The sequence below is a fragment of the Eretmochelys imbricata genome, chromosome 11 (assembly GCF_965152235.1).
Source record: "Eretmochelys imbricata isolate rEreImb1 chromosome 11, rEreImb1.hap1, whole genome shotgun sequence".
In the NCBI taxonomy this organism is placed as follows: Eukaryota; Metazoa; Chordata; order Testudines; family Cheloniidae; genus Eretmochelys; species Eretmochelys imbricata.
The window spans coordinates 56,636,858-56,656,660 of record NC_135582.1 but is presented as its reverse complement, the minus strand read 5'-3'; the positions used below and the strand labels follow the sequence as shown (position 1 = coordinate 56,656,660).

Genomic DNA, 19,803 nt, shown 5'->3' with positions numbered 1-19,803 from the left:
CCCTTACAGAACTGATCATGTGTACATGAGGGGCAAATCAACTAGTGCTATGCCTCCATTCTCCCAATATTGCAGAAAAAACTAACTGCAGGGATTATAAAAACAAACTGGGTTCACTGGGAACTACCTTATCTGGTCCCATATAGTCTGCTTACTTCCCAAAAGGCAGATAATCATCTTGAGCCCTAGGGAAAGAGTCGGTGATCAAGCCATTCCCTGGCCTGGCTTGTCTAGTTTTTCACAACATTACAGATACTGAGAGTCGCAAAGAGTTTCAAGCACAGTTACCTGTCTTTTCTGAGCCCTGTGATCTCAGAATCCTTGCGTCCCAGCTCAGTTTGCACCTTCTCCAGAGCTGCCTGCATCCTGCTGTGAGAAGCCAGCACATTCTCCAGGACAGATGTCACCTTGTCGTTATCCTCCTTTGTCTCCTGTAGCTGGCGCTGTAAGTTTGCCACCTAAAATACAAGAAAGCAGGCAGAAGGGGGAAATTGGTTAACTTCCAATAAAGACTACTTTGATTATACTCTTCATATAAATCATAAGTAGGCTACACCCCCGCAGGCTCAGGGAAGATCGGTCTTGTCTTTGTTGTATTAATTTAGATGGAATATATGGGCCAAAGGTGTTAACATAACTCAGTCACTGTCCAACATTAAACAGTTTTAAACAGAGATTTCAGCCTGCTTAGTACCATGGCAAACACACAATTGTTTCCTTTCCCTTTAGTTAGGAGTTTTTTAGAAGGAAAATACCGTTGTCTGATAGTTTTTTAGATGGTATTAAAGATGGTAATAATTGTCCTTTTGGGGAAAAGAAAAGAAGTAAGTAGAGATGGGTATGAGCAGTTGTTGTTCTTCTTGTTGTTAAAGTCCAGTCCCACTATCTAAAAGATAAAATAAGACACACACACAAGGAGAGAAAAAAGAACAGCAAAGATAGAAAATGAAGTTTCTGTCTCTGATATTGACTTTCACTTGTAATTTCACTGCTGGAAAAACACAGGCACAGTACATGGTCTTATCCACTCCGAGACCTAGCAAACTTGTACCAGCATGAGGTTATTTAGGAGGGCATTGCATTTAGCTGCCTCTTTCTGGTCACAGGCTTTCCACTATGTTACAAAATATAATCTTGGCCAGATAAGCCAGAGTTTTATTAGGCAGAAGGAAAAAGGAGGGGTGTTAGGAAAGAAGAAATAAGGCAGGGAAGGAGAAGCACCTACTTTTGGGCGGGGTGGGGAGAGGAAGTCTCACATCCCAAGTGGTATTTGGGATTCTGCTGGAGCTAGTGGCAGTGTCACCTGACTCCCTCTCTCTGGCCTGGTCAGGACATCTTTCAGGATCAGGATGACAAAGTCCCAAGAGACGGTGAGAGTGGCAGCCAGTAGCCAATTTTTCTTTCTAAAGTCACTTTCTTAAGGCCTCCAAAAAGGAGTGGTTAATGGACTAATTCAGTCTGTCTTTTGTACCTTTTCCCATATAAACATTTGTTATGATTTGTGACATCTTATGAACTTTCACTTACTATTTATAGTTTACCTCACAATTAGGGTAAATTTATAGGCCCAATTATCACAACATCTCCTTCAGCCTGTATTTGAAGGTATGCCGGGAAAAGTTCTCCAGAATTCCTCTCCATTTCCCACCCTTCCTTTGGTGTAATCATCAGAGGAACCTGTCATTCTGGCTCAGGAGGGCCAGCCCTAACCCATGCAACTTTACCAACACTGGTTGAACATGCTGCCTTTGTGGCGTTCAGTTCCCATCAGCATAGGGAACGAGCGAGAGTGGAATACGAACTCTAATAGCATGTTGCGGTATTGTCCACTATGAAGTCCACACGGACTATGTTTTATCTGCCAGACTCTGATTTGCACCCTTATTCAAAGGTTTAGGGCCCAACATTAAAGATAAAATTGGGGATTCCTCACACCCATTTTAAGTAAGTGTTAACTCCACTGATTTCAAGATAACTCCTGACTTACAATGATGTAAGAGGAGAATCAGGTCCCAATTGCTGATACAGAACTTTCTAAGTAAATATTAACCCCTGGTAACCCCCTGTATGTTGCTGGCATCAACTGCCTACTTCATCAATGGCCATCAGTTGAAAGCATAATACTGCAAAATATTATACAGGATTGTACAGCACCTTGAGACTCAGGAGTCAGTATTCTACACACATTCCAGAACCAGTGTTGGAGCACTGTTGTCCATGTAGACATCAACCGGCTAATAAGACTTATGTTGAAGTTTAAATTTGCTGTGCTGGAATCTGAGCCAGGCTATATCAGATTTGTCTCCTTTAAAAAAAACCCTGTTTCCTTGCCTTTTGCTTCTCCCTCTCTTCCATGGCTTCCATGTGCCCCTTAATTTTCTGACTCTCTCGCAATGCCTCATCACGGGACTTGATTGCCATAGAAAATTCTTCTTCTTTGTGTTCAAGGGTGGTCTGTGCCTTTGCAAAGAGACAGAGGAAGAGGGTGAATTCTAGTTTTCCAAATCACAGGAATTGGTTCTAATAGTTTACAATTTAAGGTGGTGAAGGGACTTTACCAGTGAAATGGTCCAGATGTCCTAAAATCTAGACACCTTGATTCGGTATTTAGAACAAGAGATTTTATTTTTCAAAACAAGCATTAGAAAGAAACTGCCACCCCTCATCCGGCCTTGGTGAGGGAGATAAAGAGATAGAACTGGAAACTCCAACCCCAGTAGGGGCTGCAGTACTTTCCTTCATGGGGCATTAAACCTCTTTTTGACTTTATGAAACAAAGATCCAATATTTCCCTTAGAATCCAAGCTTTAAATAAATTAAACATGAGTAGCAGTGAAACAAGCATATGTGTTTTCTGCTGAATCTATTGATAGGATTTATTTCCTTGGTTTTATTTTTAGAGAATATTCTTCTAGTTTAATGGATTTTTAAATATTTGTTACCCTGTCCAGAGTCCTAGGTGCTTTATCAATAGTCATTACAGTTTCTCACTGCAGATCAATCATTCTCTCATTTTAGTGCATGTTACTGTTTGTTACATTTATTATCGTTAGAGATCTGCAAAATAACATCTGACAAAATTAAAATCAGATGAAATAAGAAATTCAGACTAAGCAAGAAAAGAGCCACTGCTCACTAATCCCCCAGTAAACACAATCCTTATAATCCACAGTTTGTAATAGAGAGGAAGGAGGGACAAGTCAATTGTTTGCAAAATCCAAAGGCCACTTTAAACACAAATAGCTAACATTTCATGAGACTCCCCTGGATATTGCCAGCCATAACTATAGCTCTAGGCATAGGAACAAGTCTCTGGGTATACTGCTTGTTTTAATATTAAAAGAGAACACAAAATAGGTAATTCAAAAAGAGATGGCAGAAAGGAAGAGATTTTAGCCAAACTCCTGACATATTGCCCAAAAAATGGAAACCAGAAGCAGCCACTTATATTTTTGGAATAAAAAATAGTAACTTTTAGTGACGTCCTCTGGGTATCAGGTACACAATATTCTCCAATCTCTGCTTGCCAAGAAAAAAACAACAACTTTAAGACAAAAATACTTGGCTTTCTCAAATCAAAGGTGATCTACTTTGTGTCACCCAGGGTAACTCAAAGTTTGTGTCTACTCTGTTCCTTGAAACTTCCATTTGTAAATCAGGTTCACAGCTTCTCAGCTGGATTACCAAGATAAAATTTAGAACACAGAGGGCTTCCTTTGTCCCAATCCCATTATAAACCAAACCTGATTATTGTCTTCCAACAAACTAAATATATAGCATCAGTCATATGGCCTTTTTACATCAACAGTTCAGACAGACCACAACTACATTATCTCAAGTCTAGAATCAGAAACACTTTCAGCCTGAAAACTTTGTCTTGTATCTGGACTTCATTAACTGAGCCTGCACCTTTCTACACAAGAAGCTCCCAAAGACACCCGTATTTGGTATTTTCCAGTATTTCCTCATTTTCGCTAACAATTTAATTATTAGTGCCCCAGAAACTCCCTTAAGTTTCCATCGTCTAGTTCAGAGGTGCCCAACCCTATTACACAGGAGGGACACATAAACCTAGGCACAAACTTGTGCAGGCCAAACAGATTCTACATATTTTAATAAGATTTAAAGTCACCTGTATTGATTTATATTTTAAGTTCAGCTGCTTTCATGTGTATTTGGATAGGTTATTTCAATGTACAGTATTATCTGTTTATACACTTGTGTAAACTAAAATGATGCACACATGATGATAAAATGCTAATGAATCGCCTGTTAGTAGATTGTATTGAAACAGGCCATGGGCCTTATGAAATGCTTTGGTGGGCCGTAGGTTGGGCACCCCTGCTAGTTTGTTTCAAAGTCTTCACTCACCATCAGGAAATCATCTTCACTAAATTCTGCAGACCATTCAGCTTTCAATAGCCTTGGAGTGAGGATGTCTATTTTACTCTCCAATCTTTCCTCCATGGTCTTAATAGCATTTAACAAAGTCCTCAGAGAGATTCTAGGACAGTCACCACATTCAGAAGCAGACTTCCTTGAATGTAGATCCGGCATGAAATGAACCCGGTGTGAAGGGCAATGGACAGTAGAAACATGCGATCCAAAGCCTGCAGCTCCCTCTCCCAAACCACCCTTATCTGACCTAATGTAATGAACACTGGGCTTCTGCTGCCAGGGCCTCTCTGGGGATTTCCTTCTTTTTGGTGGCATTGTTGCTACAAAACAAACCAATCAGTCCAAGTAGATAGAGATGGGTGGGAGGAGGGAAAGAGGAAGAAATAAAGAAAACCAGAAGAGCACACAGTAAGGTAACAAACTACCCACAAAATGTCTATCCCACTGAAGACACAACAGAGGCCACACTCACAGATGCTGCATCTTATTCCTGCACTGCATTACTTTATAAAGCCCTTATAAGCCATTTTAAAGCATCATTTACTACTTCTGATTAATCTGAGGGTTTTTTCAGTTTTCTTTCCTAATACTTTGCAAGACTAAATTTTCCACAGCAACTTATCCAGGGAAGCTAAATCAGTGTGGTTTCCTTTCATAGCTTAGTAGCACTGAGACATCACTTTTCACCAGTACAGCATTAGAACTATATGCAATGTCGCTATGCCTTTCCCCTTCTTATCATACTATATACTGTGACCTCACCGAGCAGAATGTAACAGCTCACCATCTGGAACTTAATCTTGCGTCATGTGAGGCAGAACATTCTAAGGGTTCTATTCATGACTCTGCCAATCTCTTGCTGTGAGACCTTTCTGTGTCTCCATTTTTCCCCTATCTGTAGAATGAAGATAATATTAAGTTATCTTTGTAAATTGCTTTCCCAAAGTTTGAGGGCATTCGGATAGTGGATTTTGGTGTGGATCTATGGCTTCCATAACCACAGTGTCAGACTGTCTCACAATCTTTAAAATATCTGTTAGAGCTATTTGGGAATTGCTTGATGAAATATTTGTCAAAAAATTCCAATTTATCAAAAGTGAAACTTTTTGCAGGAAAGGGTTAAGTTAGATGAATTTTTCAAATCAGTTTTAGAAAAAAAATGGAAAATTCTGGTTTTCAAGTTCAAAACAACTTTTGATTTTCTAAACATTTTGAGTGCCCCAAACCAAATTTTTGTTCTTGGATTTTTGGTTTATGAAAATTTGAGATAGTCATCCCAGTTCAGAATGGGAAAATGTTTGTTTGACAAGTAAACACTTTTCTGCCCAGCTCCAGTATTTATCCCCCCTGACATCCCTGTGAGGTAGGGCAGTGTTATAGGTATGACAGCTAGATGACTTATTTGCCCATGGGAGGTAAGTGGTAGGGCAAGGAATTGAACCAAGGCCTACTGCACTACAGGATCCCATCCTAATCACTGCTGCATCCTGCCTCTCTAATGTGTAGTGCAAGCTAGCATGGCACATACTATCTGTTGGTTACCAGACAGAACTTATAAATTTGCATATCCTGCAACTTAAGCATTTTCCTTCACCCCTTTAGGAGCTCTCCAGCCCAACAGAACACACTTTAAGGCAGTTACTGTAAACTGTAATTTTCTTTAAGAATCTAAAGGATTTCCTTCTCTGACCAAGAACTAATTTGCAATATTAAACTGGCACTCTCAGACTTCTGTTTCTTCTCAGACACCCAAACAAGACTAGCAGAAAACATGGCCCAGTGCACCAAATAAAACCTGCAAGCTCGGTACCTCTGCCCAGTGCAACATAACCCCTCTTTGTGCTGTTCCTAACAAGACTGAATAAGTGATCTAGATCAGATTAGGCTGAACATTCACAGCCTTTTTCCTTTTCCCCTCCCAGAAAAGCAACCAAATAACCTGTGACAATGTATACTCTCTACTGTGAGCCAGGAATAGACAGACATGAAAATTCCTACAATCCCACCGATTTAGCAAGTTCCAGCCCTAAACACACACATTACATTTGCTGGAAAACAGTTGTTGTTTTGTTACCTGCTTCAGCTGAGCTTCCATCCTTTGCATGTTAATCTTGACAGAGCCAAGTTCTATATTCACCTGTAATTTATAATAGTAAAAGTTAGTATTAAGCTATTGATGTTCTTGAGGGGAGCAGTTTGACTCCAATGCTGAGAAGTGAAGAATCCTCTGAGTTTGATTGTACCTGAGTATATTTAGTCTCTAAGGCTGTATTCAGCTTGCGAAGGTGGCTGTTCTCTGAACGTGCATCTGCAAGAGATTGCAGTTCTTCCCCCAGCTGCTGTACTTTGGTCTAAAGGAAAAAGCAGAGACAAAGTCAGCATACATCTCACTGCACCTATTTAGTAAGTGAAGAGAAGGAATGAGCTTGAGACAGCCAGAGAAGCAGAAAGAGAGAGTTTGTAAAACTAAAAGAAATTAACACTGAGCAAAGTCTCAGAATATGAGGAGCAGCAAGAGAGTCACTTTATCTTCACATAAAGGCAAAATTAAAACAGGATAAATCATTTTAATATAAAGCTCAGTATAGTGTCTTGTCCCCTCACCTATTACTATCATCAGTATATTTACGAGTAATTCTAGCTCACACATTTACCTCTCCAAGGTAGCTCAGAAGATTAAGAAAAGAAATGGCTTCTTCAATAAGCTTGCAGTCTCAGCTTGGGGAGCTAATGCGCAAACACCGCACAGCTTGGCGATAGCTCTTTGCTACTTAGAGACTAGTGTGCTCCTGTGTGGCCAAAAACTCTCCCCACACAAAGCTAGTTGACGTACAATTGAATCTAACAATGAGACTAACAGGAACCACGAGAGCACAAAATGTAAGTGGCTACCAGTCTCCTAACATCAGGCCTTCTGTTGCAGGAAAGAACCTCCTTGACGCAATCCAGGAGATACTACAACTGCCACTTTTCAAAGATATATAGGAGGTGTTTTGCCACCAACTCATCAATAAAAGACCAATATGGACTTTGTTACCGACCATCTCATCACATTGTGGTGAGCAGAATGGGAACAAGCTGCTCCCCCTGTAAGAAACTCCTCCCTCAACACTCAGCGCTTCACAAGAGACTCCTGGCCTCGAGTTGCCATGCTGTCTCTGGTGCAAACTCAACCATTTCAGATGTGGTGTGCAGCAAATGACCACCCCTGCGGACTCAGGAACAGCCCTCTGTGTAGCTGCAGTGAGGCTGAGAAAACTATACACCTATGAATAGCTGCTCATCTCGTGCTGGTCTATCAGGACTTTAAAGCCTCCACAAGGCTGCCCCCAAAGCTACAATGACTAAAGCATGTGTAATGCCTACCTAAGCCCTTTTGACACTTCTAACATTTTTTGTTTTTCATCTCTTACTGCCCTATGTTATATTTTTAAAACTTTTCCCATCTTTATTGTACCACTTGTGCATTCACTAATAATAATAATAATAATAATAATCACCACATGTAGCAACACAAACAAACATGCAGCTGTCTCACCATGTAAATAGCCACCATTCTCTCCACTGGCCCTTTCTATGCTGTTTTTTCACAAGCACGCCAAAATCCATGCACCCCTTTCCCAAATTCTAAGGCACCCATCCGCAACTCAGAAATGAAAGTATCTCGCTTTCACCATCCCCTTCTATTATACACTTACTTCACTTTTATTTATCTATATTTATAACCATGCTGTCTGGTCCCTTCTTATTTTACTCCTTGGAATAATCTGCTTATCCAAGACACTCCAAACTCCCAAGCTCTCTTTGAGGGTTTCTAAACATGCATGTTGCTTTAGAATGCCCCCCTTTCCTTCCTCGTTACTCAATGATTTTCAAACATCCTATGACTTGTTTACCCGGAATCCTATAGCTGTAATAAGTGAGGCATCTCAACCCAGTCTTTTACCTAAAGGCAATAAATGGTCTGATGAGGATCAAAGACAGTTTTAAATCCCAAACTACTTAAAAATATCTGGCAGCTGTTGCACAAATGACATCTGCAGAAGGAAATACAAGAACTTCCTTCCAACTGTAATAGTGAAGATGTGGTTAAATAATCCTGGATCAGCTGGGTAGAAGGATTTCTGAACAAACTTATATAAAGGCAAAAATCAGGTACCTGAAGCTTTCCTTTGTCGTAGGCCAGTTTATTTTTACTGTCAGTCAGCTCTGCTAGAACCTGTTCGACCTGCTGTTGAGCATACTGGGAAAACAAGAGCAGAAGTCACCCTCTCCTAGGAAAAACAAGCCAAAATGGACTTGGGCTTCAGCATCTTGTTTCTCCCTGAGGTTTAGCCCTTTTCCCCTTCAAGTTTTAGCATTACCTTTGTCCTCCTGTTTTGTCCAGATTTTCATTTAAAAATGAACAAGAGGTCTCACCAAGTGAAACAACAGAGCAGCAGAAAAATGTAGTTGTACCACCTTGGTACTAAGCCACCTCAGCCTATAGGAAGAAGCCGGCATACACTGGTTCTCAACCATCTAGACCAATCCCTGGATCACAGAGCCTAACCTCAAGCACAGGCAGCAAGAAAGTGAATGGCAGAAGAACCTGTCCTCTGGCAAGAGGGAAAGGAGAAGAAAAGGAATTAGCAAAGGAGAGAGAGTGGGGGAGGCAAGGGGATTAGGGGAAAAAAATGTTTCAGAGTGAGAGAAGGTACCAGAAGGAACACAGAATGGGATAATTATGGAGATGAACTATTTTTAAGCTTCAGAACATTCTGTTGATTCATACCCCTATAATGGGTGACTAACTATTGTGAAGCTAATTTTGTGTGTGGAGGGGAGATGGTAAATAAACTGTCACTTTTTATATTCTAACTTTAAAGAATTTAACTATCTTATAAATAATTTTGATCACCACGTGACAGACATTCAGAAGCTGTTTCAGCTGAATTTTCTCTAGCTTCCTGATTTGAGGACCTATTTACAATGAAGTTTTCTGAAAGTCTCACGTTGACACAACTAGAGTAGACAGTTTTTACTACCAAGAGATCTGGACCTGCTCAGTACAGTTGGAGGACACAGTGGTAAAAACTCTGCAGCTGGTCTCCTCTAACACTTCCACTGTTTCTAGTACTGGTCACGTTTCAGTGCTAGAGCAATAGTGAGAGAGGATAGGAAAAGGACAGCAGAAATGACATCTCAAAGTACCAACAGAAGTGTTAGCCAGATACAAGTCAGTTATCGTCTATCTTATGGTGTATATAGGCTAAAGTCCCACCTATACTACATAATGGAACAGAATACTCATGGGAAAATCCCTGATATAGTTGTACTTCAGGACTCCATGGGTACATACTCGGGGTGACTAGTTGGAGTCACTGCCCATGCTACCCCGGCTACATGGCTATTTTTAGCACTCTAGCTCGAGGAGAGCTAGCAAAAGTACATCAACACAAGTTTGGAATCACACCCCTAACTCCAAGTGTAACCCATAGCATAAGTGGTCCCTTCAGCTACTTATAAATCCTCCCCACACAGCATGAATACTTTTCACCCTTTAACAAATTCAAATGGAAACTTGAAAACAAAATTAACATGTAGCCGTTATTTTATTCTTTTGTCTCCCCTCTCTCACATTCCATTAGTTTGGAAACTAGACACAGAAATACCATGTGATCAGGATAACTAGTTCAGATTGCAGTTTGACTCCTGGAACAGTCACTCGCTAGTCAGAACACTAGGGTTACCTACCTATTTTAGAACAAACTGAAGGCGTGCGTACACAGGCCAACAAAAGCTGACTGAAAACTCAGGTTACCTGCTGGTGTTCCAGTGCTGCCAAGCGATCCATTAGCCTCTTGTTCTCCTTCTCCAGATTCTGCAGTGTGGATCTCATAGCACCCATTTCTAGCTTCAAAACAAGAAAAAATCCAATTCCAATCATGTCTTTTAAGTGTCTTGGATACAATACAAATCAATGGACCAAATTTCAACCCCAAGTGTGTGAATTATTCACAGGTCCTCATACCCAGAGCTACTTGCTTTTACCTTCCCTTCAGCACTAGTGATTCAGCCTTCCCCAAGAAGTTAACCTGTCAGATAAGCTCAGCAGTAACTATGCTGCAAACACACTCAAGTATACATTACAGATCCAACATTTAAAATGCAGGTTTGAGAGAGCTACACAGAAAATAAGTACATATGACCTCAGAATTCAGTGGGGGCTGAAAATGCTGTTGAGGTGATTCATTCAACTGCTAAGGAACAGCGAGAGTCTCATGTGACCCCCAACCTCCAGCAATGGTGGAAGCTGTAGTGTAGATCTGAGTCTAATCACAGATGATATAGCTGTAAACACAACTGAGTTCTGTCTCACCACAGCTACAATCATTGATATAGTCAAAAGGGCTGCACCAATGGTAAATTATGGCTGTAAAGTTTGCTAAAGCAGATGCAATCTTGGAGTCCAGCCCAAAGATTCAGGTCTCCCTTCCATCACTAACATCAGTACTAGAGAAAACTCTCACCTCCCTGTCACAGGTTCAGTTAAGATAAAACTGTTTGTACTTTGGATACCAACCCAAAAGAATGGATAGAATCAGAAGTCAGAGTGAAGTCATGCGTACTTGGTAGTACCTTGTTCCCAGTTAGTTCCACTTCCAATTTGTTCCTCTCCTGTGTTATGTCACTTGCTGCTTTCTTCATCTGCGATAAGGAATTAAAATAAAGTCACTTTTAAAATCAGAAAAAAGGAACTCTACTAGATCCACCCTAGAGATCCATTAATACTTCCAACAGAGAGATGTAGCACTTCATCTCAGACAGAAGGGTCACAGACCAACCCTGAAATTAGAAACAACTGTATATAGTGGATCCCTCCCATCCTCTTTCTCTTCCTTACTACACATGCAGGGCACTTTCCTCATTTCCCTTCCCTGACAGGGCAAGGCAACATCATAACTGTTACATTGCAATCTACTCTCTTATGTTCATCCACTAGACATAGCACCAATGCTGTCTGCAATGACACCAAAGAATCAGAATGGGAGGAGGCCAACTATTATGTTCCAACCCATCTTTCCACATTTGCAGAGAATATGAGACTATACTACTTCACCATGGGACCAACACTGAGGAAGATGGGAAGAAAGTAAAGCAGATGGAAATGTCTTCTACTATGATACACCTTTAAAATAAAAGTAAGAGACAGGAAAATATCTGTTGTACTTCTTGCTGAAGACTCTCCTTCTCCAACAGTAGAGATCCTCTCTCCTTCAGTGCTGTCTCCAGTTCACCTCGTAGTCTAGCAATAGTAGACTCCAGGAGCACCTTCTGTGTGGTTGTCATCTGCTCAGCTAGGCATGCTTTTTGTCTGCAGCCAGAATGCTCTGTGTGCAAGGCCTCCCTGTGTAAGTAATACAGGAAACAGCTGAGTTGGAGTTCTATACCTCACAATCTTAGATGTCATGAACAGAAAATGGATTTTATATTATATACTAGACATGCTTATTGGTGCCTGTTTTACTGTGTTCAAAAGTCCTGATTAAGTGTCAGCCAGCAGAAAATAAGTAGAACCTGTAGGAGGCTTGGAGAGATACAGGGACCAGGACACACCAAAGACGGCTAGTATACAACAGAGAAAAGATCAAACTATAAAGATTTAGAATATTCCTTACTCACAGCTCTTTTTGAAGTTGGACTTTTTCGTTCCGCATGCTTTGCAGCTCTCCTATAATGTTGGCACGGGCAGCATCCAGCAGCAAGTCTTGTTCCAGCAGTTTCTGAGTCATCCTCTCCTGTTCTGCCTAAAGATGGAAAGGAAATGTCAGTGTGAAAATTCAGATTATACAAAGGCTACAGCAAAAGAAGACTGGGAGAAGGCACAAAGCTGCTATTTAAACCAAAGTTCTATCTCTCCTGGTCAGTTGGGAGATTTCTGTATCCTCTCTTAGTACTGGATATTATAACACAACTCACTCCAGTTTTTCAACATCTTTCCTGAAATGTGGACACCAGAATTGGACACGGTATTCCTGTAGAAACTGCACCAGTGCCAAATACGGAGGTAGCATAACTCTCTATTCCTGCTTGATATTCCCCTGTTTATACATCCAAGGATTGCATGAGCGCATGGCCATAGCATTACACCAGGAGCTGATGTTCAGCTTATTAGCCACCACGACCCCCACATCTCTTTCAGAGTCATTGCTTTCCAGGATAGAGTCCCCCATCCTGTAACTATGACTTTATTTTGTTCTTAGAAGACCTTACATTTGGCTGTATGGAAACACATTGTCTGCTTGTGCCCTGTTTAGCCTGTATTATTTACCACTCCCCCCACTCTGTGTGTCATCAGCAATCTTTATCAGCAATGATTTTCTGTTTTCTTCCAGGTCATTCATAAAAATATTAAATAATGTAAATATTTGGTGGTGTTTTTCAGCCTGCCCAAAATACCCTTGTAAGTAATGCAAGAGAGCATAAACACTCTATTTTTTTTTAATTTAAAAATCTGTACTTGCGATTTAGAGGCTATCCATCCATAAACTGGAATTTCTTTAGTCAATTAAAAAAATCATCAATCTGATAATGTCTCTCTTAAATAAATAGTTGCTAGACACATCAAACCAAAATAGCGAAGTCCTTAATCTTTGAGAAATCAGTAAAGTCCCAGAAGACAGACTGATAGATTGGTATCAGTCTAAGTTTTGAATTCTCTATCCCAAGGAAGAATGCTTTGTGCCATTCTCTGATGACACCAACTGGCTGACAGAAAAATAGTTAAAGATGCCAGAATGAGCAGGGGCTAGTTCTGCACTGAAGAGAAGGCAGGAATTGTGTGGAGGAAGGAAAGTATAAGAGAAATATTCTTCTTTTCTCCAGAGAAGACAGAATAAATTCCAGAAGGTGATACATATTAGAGTAAGTGACCTGGTGAAAGATTGGATCTAGTCAATTAAACACACTCTTGGGTACCAAACTGTGCACTGATTCTACCTTCACATTAATTTTCATTTTATCAAGGATATTACCTGTCATTTAAGCAGGAGGAGGACGGAGAATTATAAGATAATATGGTTTTACATTTTATTGGGGTTTGATACCAAGTGTTCAAAATCAACTATGTCAAGCTGACTAGAATTCGGAGTCTTAATCCATAAAATATTTTACTGGATTCATGTAAGCTACTGGTTTATTGAGCTTTCCCCTCATCTAGTCTTCCTGGTCTCTGAGCCACAGATGCTTCACAGTGGCTATTTTACTTGCCTAATTGTGAACTGCATACCTTAAGCATGGCCTGATGATCTGAAATGAGTTTAGCATTCTCCATGGAAACTCTTCGAAGCGTAGCACTCAGTTCTGAGCACTGTTGGTTCAACTGGTCATTAATGGCCTACAGAGGGGAAAACACACACGTTTTATTTCAAACTTTCTGTAGTAGAAATAAAAACACTTACAAACCTATCAATTTCTTTTCTCTTTCCTCTACCCCCATCATCTTGCAGTTTTGAAGGTCAGTCTGACCTTTGCTATAACCAGGTCCACTAAGAAAAGTGTTCAGATAACACCAATTTTCAGTGGAAGGGTCACAAAGTGTGCTGCTGTAAAAATACTGTAAGACTCGCACAAACCAGTATCAGCAAAGCTAATGGTACTGAAGCTCTATCCTGATTCATTCAATGACACTTAATATTTGAAGTAGCGCAGGGCAAGAACAAAGGACCAGATTCCATTCTATAGTTTAAAAAATAAATTGTCTAGAACCAATCACTGCAGGACTGTCTAGATGTAAGTTGCCCTTTGCCTTTCTCCAGGAATTGAAAGATGGCCTTGTGACAAAAATACAGGACTGGAAATAGGAGATCTAGGTACTATTCTCAGCTCCGTGATAAAATCATTACAGAACGCTTTTTTGTAAGGGACATCTCTTTACAATTTACACTACAGCAATGCTGCAGAAATGCCAAAACTCTAACACTGGAAAGATCCATTCACTTCACTGAAGAGCTGCTGCTAAACAGAAAAACTGTTGTACAGGACGGAAGTGGAGGAGAGCATTAGATAGCCAAAAACTCCAAACGTTTTGCAGCACATCTTGTTTTTACTAAAGCAGCAATTAAGTGTCTTTTATAGATTCTAAGGCCAGCAGGGACCATTATAATCATGTTGACTCCAGCCTAACACAGGTCATAACATCCAGTAAATCCTGCATCAAGCCAATAAGTTCTGACTGAGCTATCACATCTCTTTTAGAAAGCTATCCAGTCTTGATTTAAAGTCTTCAAGTAATGGAGAATCCACAATTATGTTCAGCCCTTATGTTGGAGATGAGTTATATTAGGGCCAACAGCCCTAATATACCTTTTCAATATGTAGAAATTGCACCTTCTTAGAAGTCTAAGTATATCCATAAAAGCAGCCACAAGAATGGAAGCCTATGTTAGAATCGTAGCTAAATCAGAGATCATAAACTAAAGCGAATGTTTTGGGATTTCAAATTACGATATCAAGAAACTAAGTCATCATATTTAACATTTGTATCTGAAGCCTCTTCACTGTCACCAGCTCAGCAAGCAGACTGTGCAGCTTTCATTGTGTAGCTTTACCCCAGACCAGGGAGGCATACCAAGATGTGAGCATCACACTCAATGAGTCATTGTAGATCCTGCCCCCATATCTTAGCTCCGTGGTACGGCAAGAGATGCTACTTTCATTACCTGTACTTTTTCTGCTGTCTCTCGCAGAGCTGTTATTTCAGATCGCAGCTGCACATTTTCCTCGTGTTCTTTGCTGAAAGACAGCTGTGCATTCTAAAGGGAAGAATCAAACAGAATTTCTCCCTGAGAAAAGGTTAAAACAGAACCAGTGTATTTCATCATCCAGCCAAGAATTTCAGGGCATTTCACATTTGTCTCTCGCCTTTTGTTTAACAGAGCTGGTTAGCCTGTGACAGTGCTACCAGAGCACCTGCAGATGCCAGCCTGGGCTCCATTAATATAAACTTCCTTTGCCAATGATAGCCAAGATTATGAGACTCCAGTTAGCCTTTTCTGCATGTGTATTTTCTTTATTTGGATAGCCAAGCACAACCTCATATCAACTCAAAACACCTATTTGTCTTTACTGTCAGTGATCTTGGCACCATTCTTGACCCTAAACACTCCTCCTGCCACAAATCCTACATCGGCTCATCTATCACCATTGCTACAGCACTGCTTGTATATACCAAGCCTTGACTTCACTAAAACCTTTTTGCTTTCAAGCACAGCTTTGGGCTGCATATACACAGACCGCATAAAGACTGTAAGCTCACAGGGGGCAGTGACTATTTGTTGTATTTGTACAGTGCCAAGTACGAGGAGGTCTTGTTACATCACTCAGGCTCCTACACACTACCGCAATACACAAAATAAATAATAATGGATTAGAAAGTAAATAGCCTCTTTCTATGACCCTGTTGCAGCCACACTTGGAATTTTGCATTCAACTCTGGACTCTTCACTGATAGGAGCCCTTCCCCATTTAGCAAATACCTCCAAAAAACAAAGACAAACCTAGATTAGGCACATAACTTGTGACATTAATCCCTGTTTTGCTAACTGTTTAGTAACCTTTAAGGACTTGTCTTACACAGGGAACTGAGAAAAATTTATCTGAACTAACTAAAAAGTGTGAATTTAAAATGGATTAATTGAACCACATTAAGCCCCTGTGTAGATGTTCTTATTCAGAATTAAAGTGGCCTTAATTTTATTTAGCCTTGAGTCTCTGGGTGGCATTTGTTCACATAAAAAAGGCACTATCCAATCTCACCCATATAACAGTCCCTGTACATAGAATCATAGAATATCAGGGTTGGAAGGGACCTCAGGAGGTCACCTAGTCCAACCCCCTGCTCAAAAGCAGGACCCATACCCAATTAAATCATCCCAGCCAGGGCTTTGTCAAGCCTGACCTTAAAAACTTCTAAGGAAGGAGATTCCACCACCTCCCTAGGCAACGCATTCCAGTGTTTCACCACCCTCCTAGTGAAAAAGTTTTTCCTAATATCTAACCTGAACCTCCCCCACTGCAACTTGAGACCATTACTCCTTGTCCTGTCCTCTTCCACCACTGAGAATACTCTAGAACCATCCTCTCTGGAACCACCTCTCAGGTAGTTGAAAGCAGCTATCAAATCCCCCCTCATTCTTCTCTTCCACAGACTAAACAATCCCAGTTCCCTCAGCCTCTCCTCATAAGTCATGTGTTCCAGACCCCTAATCATTTTTGTTGCCCTTCGCTGGACTCTCTCCAATTTATCCACATCCTTCTTGTAATGTGGGACCCAAAACTGGACACAGTACTCCAGATGAGGCCTCACCAATGTCGAATAGAGGGAGACGATCACGTCCCTCGATCTGCTCGCTATGCCCCTACTTATACATCCCAAAATGCCATTGGCCTTCTTGGCAACAAGGGCACACTGCTGGCTCATATCCAGCTTCTTGTCCACTGTCACCCCTAGGTCCTTTTCCGCAGAACTGCTGCCTAGCCATTCGGTCCCTAGTCTGTAGCTGTGCATTGGGTTCTTCCGTCCTAAGTGGAGGACCCTGCACTTATCCTTATTGAACCTCATCAGATTTCTTTTGGCCCAATCCTCCAATTTGTCTAGGTCCCTCTGTATCCTATCCCTGCCCTCCAGCGTATCTACCACTCCTCCCAGTTTAGTATCATCCGCAAATTTGCTGAGAGTGCAATCCACACCATCCTCCAGATCATTTATGAAGATATTGAACAAAACCGGCCCCAGGACCGACCCCTGGGGCACTCCACTTGACACCGGCTGCCAACTAGACATGGAGCCATTGATCACTACCCGTTGAGCCCGACAATCTAGCCAACTTTCTACCCACCTTATGGTGCATTCATCCAGCCCATACTTCCTTAACTTGCTGACAAGAATACTGTGGGAGACTGTGTCAAAAGCTTTGCTAAAGTCAAGATACAATACATCCACTGCTTTCCCTTCATCCACAGAACCAGTAATCTCATCATAGAAGGCGATTAGATTAGTCAGGCATGACCTTCCCTTGGTGAATCCATGCTGACTGTTCCTGATCACTTTCCTCTCATGTAATTGCTTCAGGATTGATTCTTTGAGGACCTGCTCCATGATTTTTCCGGGGACTGAAGTGAGGCTGACTGGCCTGTAGTTCCCAGGATCCTCCTTCTTCCCTTTTTTAAAGATTGGCACTACATTAGCCTTTTTCCAGTCATCCGGGACTTCCCCCGTTCGCCACGAGTTTTCAAAGATAATGGCCAATGGCTCTGCAATCACAGCTGCCAGTTCCTTTAGCACTCTCGGATGCAACTCATCCAGCCCCATGGACTTGTGCACATCCAGTTTTTCTAAATAGTCCCTAACCACCTCTTTCTCCACAGAGGGCTGGCCATCTATTCCCCATGTTGTGATGCCCAGCACAGCAGTCTGGGAGCTGACCTTGTTCGTGAAGACAGAGGCAAAAAAAGCATTGAGTACATTAGCTTTTTCCACATCCTCTGTCACTAGGTTGCCTCCCTCATTCATTAAGGGGCCCACACTTTCCTTGGCTTTCTTCTTGTTGCCAACATACCTGAAGAAACCCTTCTCGTTACTCTTAACATCTCTCGCTAGCTGCAGCTCCAGGTGCGATTTGGCCCTCCTAATTTCATTCCTACATGCCCGAGCAATATTTTTATACTCTTCCCTGGTCATATGTCCAACCTTCCACTTCTTGTAAGCTTCTTTTTTATGCTTAAGATCCGCTAGGATTTCACCGTTAAGCCAAGCTGGTCGCCTGCCATATTTACTATTTTTTCGACACAACGGGATGGTTTGTCCCTGTAACCTCAACAGGGATTCCTTGAAATACAGCCAGCTCTCCTGGACTCCTTTCCCCTCCATGTTAGTCCCCCAGGGGATCCTACCCATCCGTTCCCTGAGGGAGTCGAAGTCTGCTTTCCTGAAGTCCAGGGTCCGTATCCTGCTGTTTACCTTTCTTCCCTGTGTCAGGATCCTGAACTCAACCAACTCATGGTCACTGCCTCCCAGATTCCCATCCACTTTTGCTTCCCCTACTAATTCTTCCCAGTTTGTGAGCAGCAGGTCAAGAAAAGCTCCCCCCCTAGTTGGTTCCTCTAGCACTTGCACCAGGAAATTGTCCCCTACGCTTTCCAAAAACTTCCTGGATTGTCTATGCACCGCTGTACTGCTCTCCCAGCAGATATCAGGAAAATTAAAGTCACCCATGAGAACCAGAGCATGCGATCTAGTAGCTTCCGCGAGCTGCCGGAAGAAAACCTCATCCACCTCATCCCCCTGGTCCAGTGGTCTATAGCAGACTCCCACCACTACATCACTCCTGTTGCTCACACTTCTAAACTTAATCCAGAGACACTCAGGTTTTTCTGCAGTACCGTACCGGAGCTCTGAGCAGTCATACTGCTCCCTTACATACAGTGCTACTCCCCCACCTTTTCTGCCCTGCCTGTCCTTCCTGAACAGTTTATAACCATCCATGACAGTACTCCAGTCATGTGAGTTATCCCACAAAGTCTCTGTTATTCCAATCATGTCATAATTCCTTGACATCACCAGGACCTCCAGTTCTCCCTGCTTGTTTCCAAGGCTTTGTGCATTCGTATATAAGCACTTGAGATAACCTGCTGATCGCCCCTGATTCTCAGTATGAGGCAGGAGCCCTCCCCTCACAGACATTCCTGCCTGTGCTTCCTCCCGGTATCCCGCTTTCCCACTTACCTCAGGGCTTTGGTCTCCTTCCCCCGGTGAACCTAGTTTAAAGCCCTCCTCAGTAGGTTAGCATGAGAGGATTAACAGAGGGCCTGCAGGTCAGGACTGAGGTACAGTGGTATTTTGCTTCTTACATTAGAAAAAGGAGAAAAATCAACTCTTTCCCCCTCCAACAGTTGTTTACAACTTACTTTTGCTTCTTCACTGAGCTGGGAAATGATGCAGTTTCTGGAATCTAAGGCAGAGCAAAATCAAAACAAAGCCATGAAACTATACGGTTGTAAATCAAAATGTCACCTTCTTAATTAAAGTGGCTTGCTTAGGTAACTGAATATGGAACAAATATGAAAGATTTCCATAAACATGCTGCTCTGTCTGATAACACTTTTACTGATGGATCTAACCTTTCAGCAGGGTCACTGTCGAGCACATCCTTCCTTCCTGTTAATCACAGGCAAGACTACTACATTTTTTTTTTTTTTTTAAAGAGGAAAGCATACAATTGTACCTCTCCCTCATCCATGCAATGGCTGGGATTGCACATGCATCCTGGGTAGCTGTACTCATAACCTGAATGATGTGGCAACTGTACACACAAATTATGTGCAATACCATATATGTTTTTGTGTCTAAAAGCTCAGGCCCCT

General features: G+C 41.7%; 1 protein-coding gene across 5 annotated transcripts in view; it reads right to left on the bottom strand.

Annotated features, from left to right (window-relative positions):
- CCDC150 (coiled-coil domain containing 150) overlaps window positions 1-19,803 on the bottom strand; it is a 61,214-nt gene that overhangs the window by 24,786 nt on the left and 16,625 nt on the right. For 4 of the 5 annotated variants that reach the window (XM_077830493.1, XM_077830491.1, XM_077830492.1 and 1 more), the window contains exons 8-19: window positions 19,348-19,391; window positions 15,102-15,194; window positions 13,670-13,777; window positions 12,064-12,188; window positions 11,611-11,788; window positions 11,020-11,088; window positions 10,202-10,294; window positions 8,558-8,641; window positions 6,642-6,749; window positions 6,473-6,535; window positions 2,332-2,460; window positions 289-458 (exon numbers count right to left, since the gene is read on the bottom strand). In XM_077830493.1, the coding sequence (XP_077686619.1) occupies window positions 289-458; window positions 2,332-2,460; window positions 6,473-6,535; window positions 6,642-6,749; window positions 8,558-8,641; window positions 10,202-10,294; window positions 11,020-11,088; window positions 11,611-11,788; window positions 12,064-12,188; window positions 13,670-13,777; window positions 15,102-15,194; window positions 19,348-19,391 (1,264 nt within the window). The remainder of the gene's footprint in view (window positions 1-288; window positions 459-2,331; window positions 2,461-6,472; window positions 6,536-6,641; window positions 6,750-8,557; window positions 8,642-10,201; window positions 10,295-11,019; window positions 11,089-11,610; window positions 11,789-12,063; window positions 12,189-13,669; window positions 13,778-15,101; window positions 15,195-19,347; window positions 19,392-19,803) is intronic. The other variant, XM_077830494.1, reaches the window with a different exon arrangement.